The 16,929-nt window shown below is 38.9% G+C and overlaps 1 protein-coding gene across 16 annotated transcripts in view; it reads left to right on the plus strand.

Moving 5' to 3' along the window:
- Nucleotides 1-16,929, plus strand: part of CELF4 (CUGBP Elav-like family member 4) — a 705,470-nt gene that overhangs the window by 101,268 nt on the left and 587,273 nt on the right. For all 16 annotated transcript variants that reach the window (XM_015653356.1, XM_015653359.1, XM_015653357.3 and 13 more), the window contains exon 2: nucleotides 293-375. In XM_015653356.1, coding sequence (XP_015508842.1) covers nucleotides 293-375 — 83 coding nt within the window. The remainder of the gene's footprint in view (nucleotides 1-292; nucleotides 376-16,929) is intronic.

The raw sequence follows: 16,929 nt of genomic DNA on the forward strand, positions 1-16,929 counted from the left end.
ATCATGTGGGACCTTTGAGATCCTTAATCCTGTGCAGCCTTCTGTAGCTGACACTTAAGCATGTGTTGAAGGAAAAATAAGCACTCACAGGTACACTGTTGCTCACTTTCCACCGGGGTTCAGAGGAAGCTATGATAGCTTCATTTCTTGACTCTTACCACTGACACACTTAGGAGAGATTTTATGATTGATTTACTGGAAATGGGATGAAAGTGGTTTGTTCTCTGTCTCAATTTCAGAAGGATCTTCTCTGAAATACTACTGTTGCTGAGGTTTTTCTTTCTCTTTGCAGGCTGTGCCTTCCTAACATACTGCGAAAGGGAGTCTGCTCTAAAGGCCCAGAGTGCACTGCATGAACAGAAGACACTGCCAGGGGTGAGTCCAGACTGATAACTTTTTCTTTTTTTTTTTTTTTTTTTTAATGTAAAATGGGTTGCATATGGTGTTCTCTTTTCAGATTTGGAAGCATAAAGTCTCCGTTTGTTTGGATGATTCACTATTTGCATTGTGCTAATAAGATCAAGGTACCACCAACCCACCCAAATGGTTTCCATGAACAAAACTAAAAGCTTTTTGCCCTTATTGGGAGTCAGAAAAACACTAATCAGCTGTTTATTGACTGAACTCAACCAGTCTTACTCAGCTGAGGAGCTGCTTTAGGATTCTGGCCACTATAACGAAATATTAGAAGTCCTCACCAGGTGCTTCCTCTCACTACTTTTCTTCTCAGAAGCAAGGTTTGGCAGCAAGAAATCAAGAAACAGATCACATTATTGAGTTATCACAGAATGAAAACATATTCCTGATGACAAAGTGGTTTGACTCAGTTACTTTAGTATTCAAGCAGCTGTAGCAGATTGGAAAGGCGGTGAGACAAGGAGAAAAGAGAGAGAGGAAAGACGCACACAAGATAATGAGGAAAATTATTCACATGAGCAAGATCTAAGGTTCAGACAACACAAGCAGAACTAAAAATAGAATCAGCATTATGTGGGGAAGACCTGCCCTGCTGGGATGGGTTTCTAGTTAAGCGGTTACCCGGGGGAGGGAGAGAAACTATTTAGATTCAGCCAGAGTATGTGGATTGGGGACAGCCAAGTGTTCCTGTAGCTGGAATGGGGCTGGTTTCATAAAGACCAGGAGCCAGTGATCATGTAACTAAGAGTGGGCTTCTGAGGGTTCCAGATCTATCCAAAAAGTCTGTCTTTATTAGCTGGGGCTGAATGATTAATTTCTGTGTAGCTGTGACCTACCTTTCCACCAGATCTAAGACACATCCCTTGCTCTGTGTTCTGAGGAAAGTGTTGATTCTGCTCTGCTTGTTTCCATCATCCTGGGTCTATTTACCTATTTCTAAGCCACCTTGCCAGTATGGAGATGCCCACGCACTTGCTCATCTACATCTATCTTTGCTTAAAAGGCCATACCTTATGCAAATATATACATACTTCATTGCCTAAAAATATTTCTGTCAGCTGACAACTCCCTCTGAATTATTTTTTTTTTCTAGAAACTCCTTAGCAGCAGATTGAAAGTAACTTCAGTCTTTCAGTCTTGGGGGGGGGGTGTGTGTGTGTGTGTGTGTTAAGTTCTTCTTCCTCCTCCCCCTTCCAATGTTTTCTTTTTGTTTCTCTCTTTCCTGAATGATAAAACTGGATTTAAAAAAAAAAAATAAGGGAATATATTGAATAAGGATGTTTCAGGTAACATTTGAACAGAAAGTTTCTGAAATATGCTTGAAATAAAATATGTACTTAACCAAAACTAGAGATGTGATGAATCAGGTGTTGTGTATTTCAAAATGACTAACTGTAATTCCAGATTTTCCACTGAGACTGTTCACTCTTCTCATTAGGAGCGAGATCATTCTCTTGAACATGGAACTCTATCTTCTCTACGAGTTTAAAATCTCATCCTGAAACTGTATGACAATAATATCTACAAGAATACAGTGGGTCACTTAGATTGAGGACTCAAGTGTTGAAGTGAGAGGGCAAGGGATGATTTAGGGTTTTATTTTTTTTTCCTAAATTCTTCATGTATTCAGAGTTCTGAATCTCAATCTCTGTGTTAGAGACTTCAAATCACAAAACTCTTAAAGTCAAAACTGTTTTCTTGGACAGTGGTAGAATTCATCCAACTTTTGCTTTAGGATCAAGACTTCCTTCGAAGGCTGCACTGACTGGTTCTAGATTACAGGGAAACAATTTCTTCCTTGGTTTGTGCAATTTCTGTTACATATAGTCCATACTGCCTCTAGAAGGCTTTTTTTTTGTTTCCTTATACACTCTCAGGAGACACATCAGGACCTCATTGAACTGTGAACAGTGAGTCCTCTATCTAAAAGAGCAACCAGGTTTCATAGAGTTCTGAACACTGATTTTCCCATCCCTTTCATTTCCAGTTCTATTTGTCTCAGGATAAAGGTTTTACTTTCCACCAGCAAACCCTCTTCATGCAGCTTTCTGCCAAGTTTCTGAACTCATCCTCTGAATGATGTCACTGTAGTTTATTTAAGGAAACCAGTCTTGTCTCTTGATAAAGTATCATGCCTGGATACTGTTTTATGGTTCCTATCTGAGTAGCAGAGAATTATTTATGACTTACCTGACTGTTCTTGATAACATGCACCAAAAATATCAACCATAGTTCATCACCATAAAATAAGAGACACTTTTAAGGTCAGAGGTCTAAGTCCTTATTCACATAAGTTCACAAATGAGACGTATATAACATCTTCTCTTGACACTCCACTGTCTATGGCACAAACAGCACGACTGAGGAGGCATCAAAAACAATTAACAGGCATGGTATAGGAAAAAATAAATAGTACTAGACTAAGTCATTCTTCCCCATTCCCTGGTAAACTGTACAATTCCTTGCTCTCACAATATTGCTTTTTATATTCTTTGTATTATAAAACACAGAACTGAGTAATTCTTAATAATATGCACATGAATGGTAATGTATGGAAATGGTGAGGCATGAGGAGGTTTTGTCCAGATTCAGATGTCTTGCCTCTCAGCTATGCATCACTTTGTTTTTAGTGAAGTGGCTACATGCACATATTTTACAGTAATTACTTTCTGGATGTGCTTTGTAAGATGACAGAAATATGTTTCACATATTTCTATGTTATATGTAGGACATAAACTCATCTTGTGGAATAATCAAAAGACTTCCAAGCAGGTATGTGTTGATTAATAAAGTCTTTATGGCACTTTGTTTTTGGGTGGGAAGGAATCATGATAGATATTTTGAAGCAACTAGAATGGAATGCAAACCATAAAACTATCAGTTGGATCTTCTTCATCTGAATGAGTAAATTAGGTTCTTTTGGGGAGTTTGAAATTGTTCTGCCTACAGTGGAAGGCTAATGTAGCACAGTGTATATATATGTGTAAAGAGCACTTTGTGATTGTTGGACAATTCAGATTGTAGTGTTTACTTGTGATTGTTTATTTTACGTATAATAGAGTGGCTGGATGATGAAGTATATTAGTTCTTTAATAATTTATAGAAATGCTTTGATGTTGCAGTAATTACATTAAAGGTCACATATCAAAGGTAATTTGGTTGAGCAGCTGTGATGGTTTCTCAGAAGCAATCAATATTGCTGTCCATGGTGCTGATTTCACCAAGGGGACTGCCAGATTAAAGGAGGCTTATTACCAGACAGACAGACACGGGGGAAATCAAGAACAGATTGGAAAGATGCACTATTCTTTTTCCTCACCTATAATTAACACTGTTCACCATAATCTGTTCTAATCCTTCATAGTAGGAAACCACCTTTTTTTTCTTTTCTTTTTTTTTAAACTTGTGTTATAAAAAGTGAATTAAGGCAAGGGATTGCAATTTGGGGAGCAAGAGAGAGAATTAGAGAAAGTAAAAGTTGATTCACCCCTGGGATTTCTGATGCTGATATATCCCACAATGATAAAATGCAATATCAAAATCACAGGCCATGGTCCTGAGGAAAGCAAGGCAAGGGGGGAAAAGTGATCTAGACAATGACAGTGCAAAGTATGGGAGAATTATGTGCCTGCAGATTTTGTATAATATTAACTATTTGCCCCACAAAGCTCCACAGGAAATGAAATCAGGGAAATAAAATTATGTTTTAAGTGTAGTCATTTTGATTACAAATTATAGTGAAGCGAACTTTTTCTCCCCTTTCTTTTTTCTTTCTCAAGTGAATGGCAGAGGATAATGCTGAGAAATGTAATTACGCTATCAAGATCTACTTTTATTTATAGCACAAATAAACTGAGCTCTCGTATGATAAGCACAGCAGCATTTTTCTTCCCCCAGTTCTTTGTGGCTCTCTCAGGCAACGGGAGAGAACAGTCCATGTATACTTGGTTGGAGGCACTGTCTCTTTGCATAATGTTAAAACCTTCCTGTAAGACTTGCAAAGAATAACTATGAAATTAAGTATGTATGAAACTGTTAACCTCAGCAATCTGCAGGGCTTGTTCAGTCTGGGAAATAGGCTGGGTTTTCTTACTGTATCTATTCCTCTTGAAACAGACAGTGGTACTACTGGTATGCTAAATTTCTCAGTGCGTAACATAATTAGTTTTCTCCCTAACGGTTCTGATATTCTTTGTCTCTTCTTGCCATCTAGAGAAAATGCATTCTGTTTTATTCATCATATGCAAAAATGTGCATCTTTAACATTAGAAGACAGGTGAGCTCATAAAACTCAAATTAAACACATTTTTTTAAAAAAAACAAAACCACATCTTATTACAGTTCCCCACAATTTTTTTTTCTCATTTTTTTGTTTGTTCGTTTGTTTTTGTTTTGTTGGCTTTTTTGTTTATTTTTTGTTATTTGTTTGTTTGTTTGGTTTTTTTGTATAAAAAAGGTTTTTCCAATATTACTGGTCTAACCTGACTTAAAATTTTATGTATAAGTGAGGAAAGACACCTGAGCATAGAGGAGAAGAGGGAGGGTACTTTGCAAGGTCTGGGCTCCCTTAAATTTATGTAAGAAGGCTTAAATGAGACATAAGTGTCATGTGGGCTTCAAAAGTCCTGCACATATAACATGAATTTCACTGTTTAAGCAGACATGGAAATTTTACTGTCTTATTGTCTTTTTTTTTTTTTTTTTTTTAATGTTTCAAAGCTTTTTCCAAAAGCTTGTTAGAAAACCATTAAACCACATATCACCCTGCACACTGTGTTGTGCCAAAAATGGTATTATATTCCCACAACTTCCCATTTCAAAAGTTTTTCCCTACTGATGTAAATTGCAATTTGGTCAGCAGTGGTAGGCTGGATGAGTTCCATTGATTAAAGTAGCCTGCTGAACGCACAGCCTGCTCACCATGCCCTTTAGATTTTGAAAGAAAACACATTTAATTGTTCCCTTGGGAGAAACATGTCTGTTTTCTGAAGTTAAAAATGAAGATGAAAAGGAATAAAACCAGATTTGAGGTAAAAGATTTGGGAAGAAAAAAAAAAAAAAAAGAAGAAATATATAAAAAAATCCCCAGTCCTTCAGAAGTTCTCCTGAAATTCTCTCTTTAAGATCTTTGGATGTCAATGTCATGCTTAAAGTGATATTTATTTTTTTTACACCTGGTTTTTTTCCTTCTGAGTGACCAGCTAGTAAAAGTACTTTTGGATCTTGCTTTGGATAGAGCAGGACAGAGGAGAGGAAGAGGAAGCTATATGCACTTTCTATTTGCTAAAACCCCCTGTAGTTTGACACTGCTGTTCTGTTCACCAGATGAGATGAAACACCTGGGTCCTATCTGCTTGGTAAACATTAAAGTTCCATTTCACTAGTTAAAGATTGGCTTCTGTATCCCTATAAGGCAGCCTCTAGAATACAAAGTAAACTCTCTCACTGCTACCCAGTCCAAAGAGCTTTGCAGAGACAGAGCACGGTGCCAGCATCCTGACAGAGCCAGCGTGTTGGCTGCACACTGTTATCTCAGCTGAGACTGGTGTGCTCATCACTTTTGTGGTGGCTAACCACACTCAGCCTGAGATGAAAAATGGGAAAAGGCTTCCCAGTCACACCTGAGATTTGGTGGCAATTGAAAATGATGTGCAAAAGAATAAATTATAAAGGTAGCATTGTTTTGTCTTTTTAATTTTATGCCTTTTGGATCTCAGAGGATGATTTCCAAGTTATTTAACAAAAGCTTTTGCTGGACCTTCATTTGCTTTATGTGTTACTCAATGACAACTTTTCTCTCTGACGTGTCTGCCATAGGAGGATCAATCTAATTTTATGTACAACTGTAAAGATGAATGATAAGTAGAAAGGATTCAGGCAAGTACAAGCTGAATAAATTATAAAGGGCAAATGATGACAGGACTGGGGGTCCCTAGAGACAGTGATATGATAACAGAAACTAAAGACGAATTTATGATGGATGTAGTTAGCATGTACTGAGGCTGTTAATTCTTCAGGGTAGTTTTACAACTTCTTGTGATTGGAGCAATCAAAGTATTTCATTTTAAAGAGATGCTGTATATTTTCACTTGTCTGTTCTGCATATTTGTATGTATGTCCTCATTTACATGCATAGCAGTAAACTCCCATAGGCGAGTCAAGCTCACCTCCCATCAAAGGACCCCTATTCTCCAAACCGTAATGCCACTGTTTATGCATAAATAAATAGATAATGTGTAACGATTTGAGGGCAAAGCTGGATGTCAGGAAAAAAAAAAAAAAAAAAAGTTTCCATTTTCATAGAGCACAGCAATCAAAATTTTTTAGACCCTGAAAGTAGCTGAGCACCTCCAGCTACTTTCAAAACCAAGCCTAGGAATTGAGTTAGTGCAAAGATCCCTGATGAAAAATTATGTATAACAAGTTTCAGGTAGGTCAAATTTTGGGCTTAAGCTGCTTTAAGAGCAGCTGATGCAGCATCATAAAGTTAGAAGCAAATCTGATCTCAGAGCAGTTCTTGATTGCATTTCATTCATACTCTTATTTCTAACTCTTGTTCCTTATTATTAAGAATATTTGCATGAAAATGATCTTTTTTCCTTCCTCTGAAGGGTTGTCTCTTGTCTGTGAGTAATGCTTACTCTGGCCTACATTTGTGAATACCATGGGCTGGATTCTGACTTCATTTACACAAGTGTAAATCAGCAATGATCTGATTGAGGTCAAGGGATTTATATGGTGTAGGAAAGAGCAGACTCAGCTATATTTGTCACTGCTGAAATGATGTCATCGTGAAAAGTACCGTAGCTCTAAATGGGGAAACATATTTTTACCAAGAATCTTTGCATGCGAATACATGATCTCACTGAACACTGAGCATCCCTGACACCTGCTGGGCCCTTCAATAGCTCCCAAAGCCCTTTTGCCAGGGACAGGTCCAGCCCCCAAAACTGTAAAAATTAAAGATGGTTGGTGTCTTGGTGTTTCCACAGTGTTAACTGTTAGATACTAATGAACCCTAGAGCATTTGAATTGCCAGTTGTATCACCCACTGATTCTGCAATGATGGGATACACCCAGGAATAACTTGCAAGCAGTAAACCTTCACTCCTCATCCCATGTTCCCAGACACAGAGAGACAGAGGAACAGAACAGACAACCTTTACCTTTTCATTTTTTCAGTCGTATGGGTGATAGTGTGTGACATTACCTAGCCCAGGAGTTATTATTCAGAGGCTAACCTTTCCATAAACACCCACTTCCTATATTTGCACTACAAAGTCTGTGATAGTTGCAATCTGCAAGGCCACTTTAAGTTTCTAGCAAAGCACTTAGTAGAAGATCCTGTATAATTATGTGATTTGGATTTCTCCCTGGGGTGATATGCCACCTATACTATAGCTTTACCAGCTGTACTACTCATAGCCTACCCTGGTGTGAGCTGTCTGCCTGATGTTTTTCATGCTGTGTATACATCCCTTAAAATCCTTCAGATACTCAGTGACAATAAAATAATCATTTATTTTTTTAAAAAAAATAAAAGGGCTGAAGACTATGCACAAGAGTGATGGATCAGATGTGTATGTCTGCCACCAGAATCATTATCTTTGAAACACACAGACCTCTGTCTTCACCTAATTTAATTTAAATAGTCTATATAGTAGCAATGAAAACATGAAAACATGGACTTGAATGATGTGGAGTAACTGCATTACTCCATGACTGTAATTCCTGGTGGGCAGTTCTACAGTAAGGACTTGAATCTTGCCTGAAATATTATATCTGGTAGCTCGACTTATGTATGTAGGTTAAGAACATCTATGCTTGTTGAAAACATTTCAGTTGCAGAATAGACAGCCTGCCAGCCTTACCATGTGAAATCCATCCACTGCCTGCAGATCCTTTAAAAAAAAGGATGTGTTTCCTGCATTAAATAATCTAAGAGCATGATTTGTGCATTAAACTTAAAACTGTTCTTTAAGTTAAGGACTCCCTGTAAAGAACTATCTGAGCTGGAATGCTTTTGGGAGCAGCAGAAACTGTCCCATCTCTCTGCTCATGGATAACTTCTGATAGGACTTGACGTGATGTAACCCATTTAGCTGCCGTGTTTCCCTTCTGCTGCGCTCTTTCTCTGGCAGGGAGAAAGTGGTGGGAAGTGACTGACCATGAGATTGCACTATCAGTTGAGGAGAGCAGGTATCTGAAGTGATTTTGCTCTGTTGAGTAGCTGCAGTGAGAAACTTACAGTGGCACCGCATGTATGAGCTGCTGCACTTGGCAGGTTCCCAGCAATGTCAAATCTCTCTGATTAGTTTCTGTAAGTACAAGGACAAAATTAAGCCTAACCTATTTTTCAAAGAAGAAATGTGCATTTCCCATTTTTCTCTTTAATGGGAACTTCTTATATCTTGTGTCCCATGCTTTTTTTCCCCTCCCCTTCCCACCATGTCACGCCTTTAAAAAAAAAAAAAGAAGTTTGTTAAAATACAATTTCTTGTAAAAAACACGTGTCTTTAAATTTCTTTGATTTCTGTAACGTATTTTGACCTTGATATGCATTCATTTTCAGCACCAAATGAATACTATGGTGCTAAAATGAAGTTGTTCTCTTACTTTCCCTTAGGTACAGTAAACCACAGTACTAAAATCCTCTGCCACTTTCTAGTGTGTATTTTCTTCCACATATTGCAAAAAACGAGTGTTTTGATCTCTGGCTTTGTAGGCAGGTTTTGACAGAGCAAGTTTTGTCCAGCTATAACTAATCCATTCCAAGCTCAGGTTGTTCCTTCAAACAGATGGAGAAAATTTATTTTTCTCTTGTTCTTAGAATGGCTCAGTAATTTCTATGCTACTGTATTGACTTTGCACGGTAAATATGTAACTGATAAGACATGCTGGCATGAGTTTCTGATTTCATTTACAGCTTTGATCAGTGGAAGAGCACTTTGTTTTCAAGGTGGTAAAACTGGAATCAGTTTTTCTTGGTCTTTTTATTTATGGCTAGCTTACTGTAAAGATCTTCTTCCTTGGTAAACATTTGAGGTGTTGCTTCTGTCTTTTAGGTTACTTTGCAATGTCCTTTCTCAATGAAGTCACGCTAATTGTCTGCTGTCTGGCCGAGCATCATTTTCTCCTTTTCTCCTACATCCCATCTCATCCTGCACGTCTGTCCTTGCCATCTCTTATCTCCTTTGTAGATTTGCTGGAAACATTACCCTGTGTTCCCGTAATGCCTGCTTGGTGAAATGAGTTGAGATTACAGCTGCTGAGGAGGAACACTCTGCTTCCCAACTACTTCTGCCTGGGAGAGCACATATTTTCTCCAGACAAAGGGAGAGACTCAGCTTACTGATCATTTCCATGTTTTGTGATGCCACATGTATACAGATTGCAGAGTTGGGTTGTCCAAAACCTGATGTCTCTTGAAATTATGAGGCTTAGTGTGTATGAGCTTTTCAGTGTAAATTCATGTTGCCCAAGAGAAGCAAGGCAGCCAGGAGAGGGTTGTATGGGCTGTGTTCTCTTGTTTGCTCTTCCTCAGACTAACTGGGGAGTGACTGGGGACTGATTTCTTTGTCTGTGTTTATCCTGCACAGGGAAAGGGAGTGGGATTTACAGGGTGTGAGCCTTTCAAACCTTTCAGGGTACCTGTTTGCTTGGTAGCAGCCTGCTGCTCCCACCTTGTTTTTTTCTACCACTGCATCTTCACATTGCTTGACATGACTCACGCTTTCACCTGGGAGAGGAGAGGCTGAGACACTCCTGGGGAAGCTGGGCATGTGTTGCTGGCATTCAACAAGCACAGAGCTTCTGAGAGGAGCCTGAGAAAATGCTGATATTTGAGGGCTTTGTATGTGGGGTTTTTTGGAAGCTACAGTACAGGCTCTACAAATGTGGATACACTACAAAGAGTACAGAAGTGACACCCTTCAAAGACAGTGTCTCATGTCCCAGTGGAGGTCCCAAATTTATGAATATTGCTATGTGTTCCTCTTTCATTTTTAGTCAATTAAGCTTTAAGCATTTCTACCAGCACTCTGAACCCAACCTGCCACAGCACAATGATAATGCTTCTAAAGTGAGCCTGTCCAAACTAATTTCATTGTCCTTGTTGAGTGAAGTGCAACCACTAAGCAGACAGCACAAATGGGTCCAGATAAATCGAGTATTTACAATTATTTCAGTTTGGATAATCTAATGTGATATTCACTGTGCAGCTAAGAATTATGTTTCTCAGAGAGGAGGGGCTGTCATTCAGTACTCTTGTTGGCTGGATGCAAATTCAGAGTAAGTCCATGTGCTCTTGCAGAGTTTAAGCTTCTTTACATCAGTGCAGCTCAAATGAGAATCTTGTCCTCTTTCTGTAGATGCCCTATAAATCTGAGTCCCTTCAGCTGTGCTTGCACTTTAGGGATACAGCCAAGGGAGCCGGAAGGTCATTTTTTTTTCCTTTTTTTAAAAAAAAATATTTTTTTTTATTTTTTTCTGTAGGCCAGGGTTATGTTGTTGAACTCACTCACTTTAGGGAATCCAGCTTTCTCTGAGTGCCTCTTCACTCTCCAGCACTGAAACACTGACTGACAACTTGAGTTACCCTCCAGATCTGGCACTGTTGCTGGCTTTCTGAGTAGCACTGCAATCAGATCTCCCCGTTATGGGTGCCTCTTTCTTGGTATTAACACCTTGTGGCTGTGCCCTGCCTTTCTACCAATTCCAGCTGAAAACTCATAGCAATCCTGCTTGAAAGGCAAGGGATTTATACCAGCATATTGACATTAAAAGGCAGATTGCTACTACTTTCTGCTTCATTTCTTTGCAGGATACATCACTTCTGGTTCCCTCCTCCCAGTCCCCCCCCTCTGCTCAAGCAGAGCACACTGTGTTGCTGGGCAATTTACACCATCTTAATCACATTTGGGCCCAGTGTTTTTCCTGCAGACCCTGGAGTGTGCAATGCTTAGGCCTTGGTTATTAGTTTACACAATATATGAAGCCCATTAGAAGAGGATAATCAGGGCTTGGAGAAGGCCACCTCACTCGTTATCTGAGGAGGTTATGTTAAGCCTCTGTAGTTATTAATCATACTTTCCCATGCAGATAGCCAAAGATTAAGAGTCACATTTATCCTCTTTGATCCTCATTCTTTCGCACTGATGTGCAAACGCTCTTTATAATCGTTGTTATTATGGTTATTCATAGCCCATCCAGTCAGCCAGGACTGCTCCTGAGATGTCGCTTGAAGTCTTGCACCTATCCGTGGTGGTGGCCTGATGATACAGATCAGAGCCACTGGAGGTCTCTCCATTTGAAACTCGCAAAACATCCTTGAGAGTCCTAGAAAGTCTCTGCTAGCTATTATTGAATTGCAGTATCTTGTCCAGAGGCCAAGAGAATTCTGAACAGAAGCCGACACCATTATAAGAGCCAAGTTTAACAGCAACCCTCTTGATTTCACTTGCCTTGCTTTTTAATACCAGCTCTAACCTTGAACTTTGACTAAGATGATATGCTACCTTGTGGCTTTTTGAAACCTAGCCTAATGCCCTTTTAATCAAAGTGAATGATCCTTTTTCCGTACTTCATTTTTAAAGCACTTAAGTCAACTCAGATAAAATCAGAATTTCACCAAGTGGACTCAACATTGTTAAAAAAAAAAAAAAAAAAGGTTTAAGAATGAAAGCATTTACTTAATCACGGAGATTTTTTTTTCCCCTAGAAATATGTTTAGGTTTTTATTATATTCTTTCTGGTATCCTGTGTACACGCACACATATATTCTCCTAACACACAAAAAACAACTCCCCAGAAAAACTTGCTTAAAACCCAAGTAGCTGAAGCATTTTCTCCAATGACTCTAGTCATGGAACCTTTGGTTCAATAAAATTAAAGATCAAACAATAGTTAACAACTAACACCGTCCAACATTTAGAGCCTGCACAACCATCCAGTCACAGATCACATCCGTATACAACTACTTCCAACTGCTTGCACACCTATTCCTTTCCTTCATGTCCACTACCAGCTTTACAGAAGCTGTCCTCCAATTGTTTTCTTGTTCCCCTTAAATAAAACTTTTTCTGTGAGTGGGCTTAGTTTCTGAAGCAGTAGCCATGTCAGTGACATGCAGAAATTCAAAACTTGGAGACTGTAGTATCTATCGTGCAAATTTAGAATCACCTGTTCATTCAGTTGTTAAAACTTGAATCTACTCTTTGAACCTGGAGTGTGAGTTACCATATATGTAAGTTTTTCCATCCTAAAATTGTTTCTCGACCTATGAGGAAAGGTAAATTTCCGGGATGAACCTCATTACATTTCTCTTTTGACCAAAATAAATAAAACTCCAAACTCTGATTTCTCCTTAAAAAGTCTATCTCATCCCCAGATGCTATGCTTATATACCAATTCTGTATATCTAGAGGAAATCAGTACTGCTGTACTGACTGAGAGGTCCACAAGATTCTTGTTATATCATAATCTGATTTCTCCTTTTTTCTCTTATTTCTGTTTCTTTTGTATTTTTGTTTTCACCTAGACAGCATGCTTGATAATGCATAAGACCTTTGCTAGGGCATTACGGGCTTTTTTTGGTTGGTTGTTTTAGGGTTGTGGGAAGGACTTGTTTGTTTTTGGGGTGGATTTTTTGTTATTATTATTTTTTTATTTGCTTGTTTGTTTGTTTGTTTTATTTTAAATGAAAATATTTTCTTTAGAAAATGTCAAGACCTTTTCATTTGAGGGCTCACAGTGGATTTGATCATGCATTTATGGGAAGACTGGATCTAATAGAAAAATCTTGCTAAATGAAAAAGCCAGTGTTCTATGGTGACACTTTTTGACACTTTTGCCCTAAACCAGGACAGCCAGAAAAGCAGAAATCAACCCAAACAGGCAGACATGACATTTGCTTGACATATGTAGCTTCCCTGATACAAATCCCTGCACTACCTAATTCAAACTAAAAAAGTGAACAGACACTGTCTTTTCTCTGCCCCCTGCCAATAAATTTCCTATTCACCTGTTCCTTGCCTATTTGAAAATATTTGCACACATGCCTCCCTTATTATCTCCTTCTCCTCCTCCATTTTTATAGGAGTTGCTACTTAATTTTCTGGAAATGCTAAGGACTTTTTTGAGTGGATGAATATTTTGGTGTGGTTCATTGAGGCACAATACCAGACCTGGGTGACTTTAAGATGAATGTATAGGTTTTTGATAATGCTCATCATTATGAGAGGGAACAAGGCACACAGATGGCATTTTCTGCACATGACCTCATGTTTCATTAGGATGTCAGCAGCTCCTCAGTTGTCTCTGTACAAACTGGTCTCCTTTGCCCTCCCTGAGGTGGGAAAGTGAGGCTGTGAGAAAGTGAGGAGGGAAAACACAAAAACATCTCTAAATAAAGAGCAGTTTTGAAGGCTGAACTAGACTGAGGATTTCCAAACTCCAGATTCAATACTTACCTATGTAACAGAAGTCAACAAACCCACCTTTGCCTTGATATCATAGCTACAAAATGGAGCTAATTAACTTTCCCCCCCTGTTAGCTCTTTTATTGGTAGACATTTAGAGTCCTCCAGAAAAGGATTTCTCCTTTCATATGCATCTGTGTTTGTGTACAGTGCTTAGCAGTGGCAACTCCTGCTTTTGACTACAGTGTCCTAGACACTTCTGTGATGCTGACAAAGGATGATAACTGTTGGGAGGGAAAAGCTTTCTTCCAATATAAGTTGATGGCTCAGGAAGAATCTTGCCTTTCAGAAGGGGGTTGCCTCTCTTCTCTTTCTCATGATTGACCTGAAAATAAATAAGGAAAGAGTGACATTCTTCCTAGTGTTTTATTTTTATATTTTTTTTCAAGAAAGGAGAATTTCTCTTGGACTCATGCTGTACTTGTCCATACTGCATTTGACATCTGCAATAAAATTTGGGTCAGATACACTTGTCGATAAGAAGAGGCATCCTACAAACAGCCCTGTGCTTGAGTTAGGGTCATGTCAAGAACAGTAGAGACTGTTGTCACTGCAGAGAACCTCTGCATTGTGTCAAGTATTCCTCACTTCTCTCCTCTCTGCTTCTCTCCAAGACATAATCCAAGATGCCTATCATGTTCCAACACATCTCACCAAAGGGCACAGAAAGGGGAGATGGTTAGCAGGGAGCAGAACTCCTCCAAGTTGCTCCCTAATCAATGAGCACAGGGAAAAATGGAGCATCCATTGTCATATGTCTCTACTTTTGTGAGTGAGAATTGCAGGAAAAGTGTTCTCCTCAAGGGGAATTTTAGGTTTTGCTTGTTATTTTTAAGCACTAGGTGTATGTTGGGGTTGTTTTTGTGAATGAACAGTGTCCTGGGGACAGACGAGGGAATCGCATGCTGACATGAAAGAGATGTTCTAGGAAACTTCCTTTCCTTTCCTTTATTTTTAGCTGAAGGTCTCCTATGCTGCTCAGAGGTGCACAAACATCAGGCACATGTATGTAAAAAATGTTCTACCTTCTTTGTCTTAGCAATTTCCCACTACATCTCTACACTGTCCACCAACACCAGAAAAATTCACGTGCTGTTAGAGACCTGCACCCACCTCTGACCTGCTCACATCCAGAGATGGCCCTTGGCCTTAATTGCCTCATACATCTTGCCCTGATAGTTCTGGCTCAGCACCCACAGCAGTGTGGTGGCTCAGGGTACCTTTGTATACCCATCTTTTTGTTTAATAGCATGTTTGTAATAGTCAAGAATGCTTTCAACGCTGAGCTTCAGCCAAACCTCTTCCAGTTCTGGTGAGACAATGGGAAACAAGGAGGAGGGGAGACTGACTTCATTTCACTCATATCTCACAAAAAGCTTAGAAGAGAGGTCATTTAGGTAAAGGAACTATTTGCTCTGAGTTTAATTCCTAAAGTTGGTCTGATGTGCTGGAGTTTTTCTGTCCCTGAATAGTGTTTTCTGGAGTAGACAGTGAAATCTAGCTCCCCCCAGAAGTGAAACACCTGGCTCTCCTCTGTACAAAACCCCTTTCACGTGACCAACACATCAACAATTCAGTGTCACCTGCTTTGGCACTGCACACCTGCACTTTCCCTCCCTTCCTGTCCTTCCTTTCCCTTCTTTTTCCAAAGCCTAGTGACATCCTTTGCTATATTTTAGGTGCTAGCATAGATCAAAGTCCTCTCAGGATCAAACAACATGCTGCATACAATCCTTACGGTAACAAACAAGGTCTTTCACTGACAGAAACACATTTCTGCGCTGAATTTTCAGCAGTCTATCAGACTTGATTCAAGGGTAGCTTTTGATTTCACAAGGAAATCTCTCCTGCCCTTCCCCCCTGCTCTTCAGACACAGGGGAAGGGGAGAAAAACCCCACTCAGTTTGCCTAGGAGAAAAGGGAGAAGAGTTTTCTTGAAACTTTGGGGAGAGAATTAATATTCCCATGATGTATGCTTTATTTGTTGTATCAAGCCAGAGACCTTTAACAGAGGATGAATGCATCTAATGCAAAAAGCAAGGAAGGCAGAGGACTGAGACACTTGCCTGAGTGTTTCTTATGTCATTCTGATGGTATTTTTTAATATCTTGTGGTCCTCACTTCCCAATAAGGTCTTTCCCATTCAAATATCTCTTCAATAAAACTTTTGATGTTTGAAGCGATAGGTGGGTCCAGAGTATATTTTGAAAGTTGGATAAATGGGTTTCAATGCAGGATACTAGTTACTATGGGAAACTATTTCCTATGAGTCCTGTCTTTGTACAACTTCAAGCAAACCTTCAAAGGAGATAAAGTGAAAATATAAGTATTAATGTACAGTTTTATGACTAGCTTGTATCTTTTGTATTCTATCTCTTGGGGCTTCTGAAAAGCTGGATGAAAATTTAAGTGATGTAGATGCTGAAAATTGAATGCAAATACTAATTTTGCAAATCCCATTTGCAGAGGTTCACTTTAGTTTCCAGAACTCTGAGAACACTCTTTGCTGCACAGCTTAGGGTTTTGTTGTGTTTTATTTTTCAGACCATTTGATAAAAATCCTTTTTAAATTATTTTCAAAAGACAATTCTGCTTGAACCTTGGAAAAAAATCCCAACAACATTTTCTTTGACACTTTCTATACAGTCAGAAAAATGGAAAAATAAGGAATGTAAACAATAAGTAATACCCCTCTCAACATTAATAGAAGAAAAATCTATATTTTTGCTGGGGAAAATAATTGCTGATTAATATTTCTGAACAAATAATCCTCATGCTCCATAATTCGCTTTCTATTATTAAAAAATCAATCAGTAGAAAGCTCTTCTTAATAATTAAGGAATGTTACTGTTTACTCATAATGTTACTGGGTTTGGAACTGTTCTGGTTCATCCGAATCACAGAGATGGAAAAAAGCACTTACTTATAAGTGGCATACAGATGAAACATATTGCTTTCAAGAAGAAAATTAGAAATCCTCCCTTGATGCCCACTTCATCAGGGTCTGTTTATTTGCCAGGAGAGTCTTAGTTTC

The sequence above is a fragment of the Parus major genome, chromosome Z (assembly GCF_001522545.3).
Source record: "Parus major isolate Abel chromosome Z, Parus_major1.1, whole genome shotgun sequence".
Classification (NCBI taxonomy): Eukaryota; Metazoa; Chordata; class Aves; order Passeriformes; family Paridae; genus Parus; species Parus major.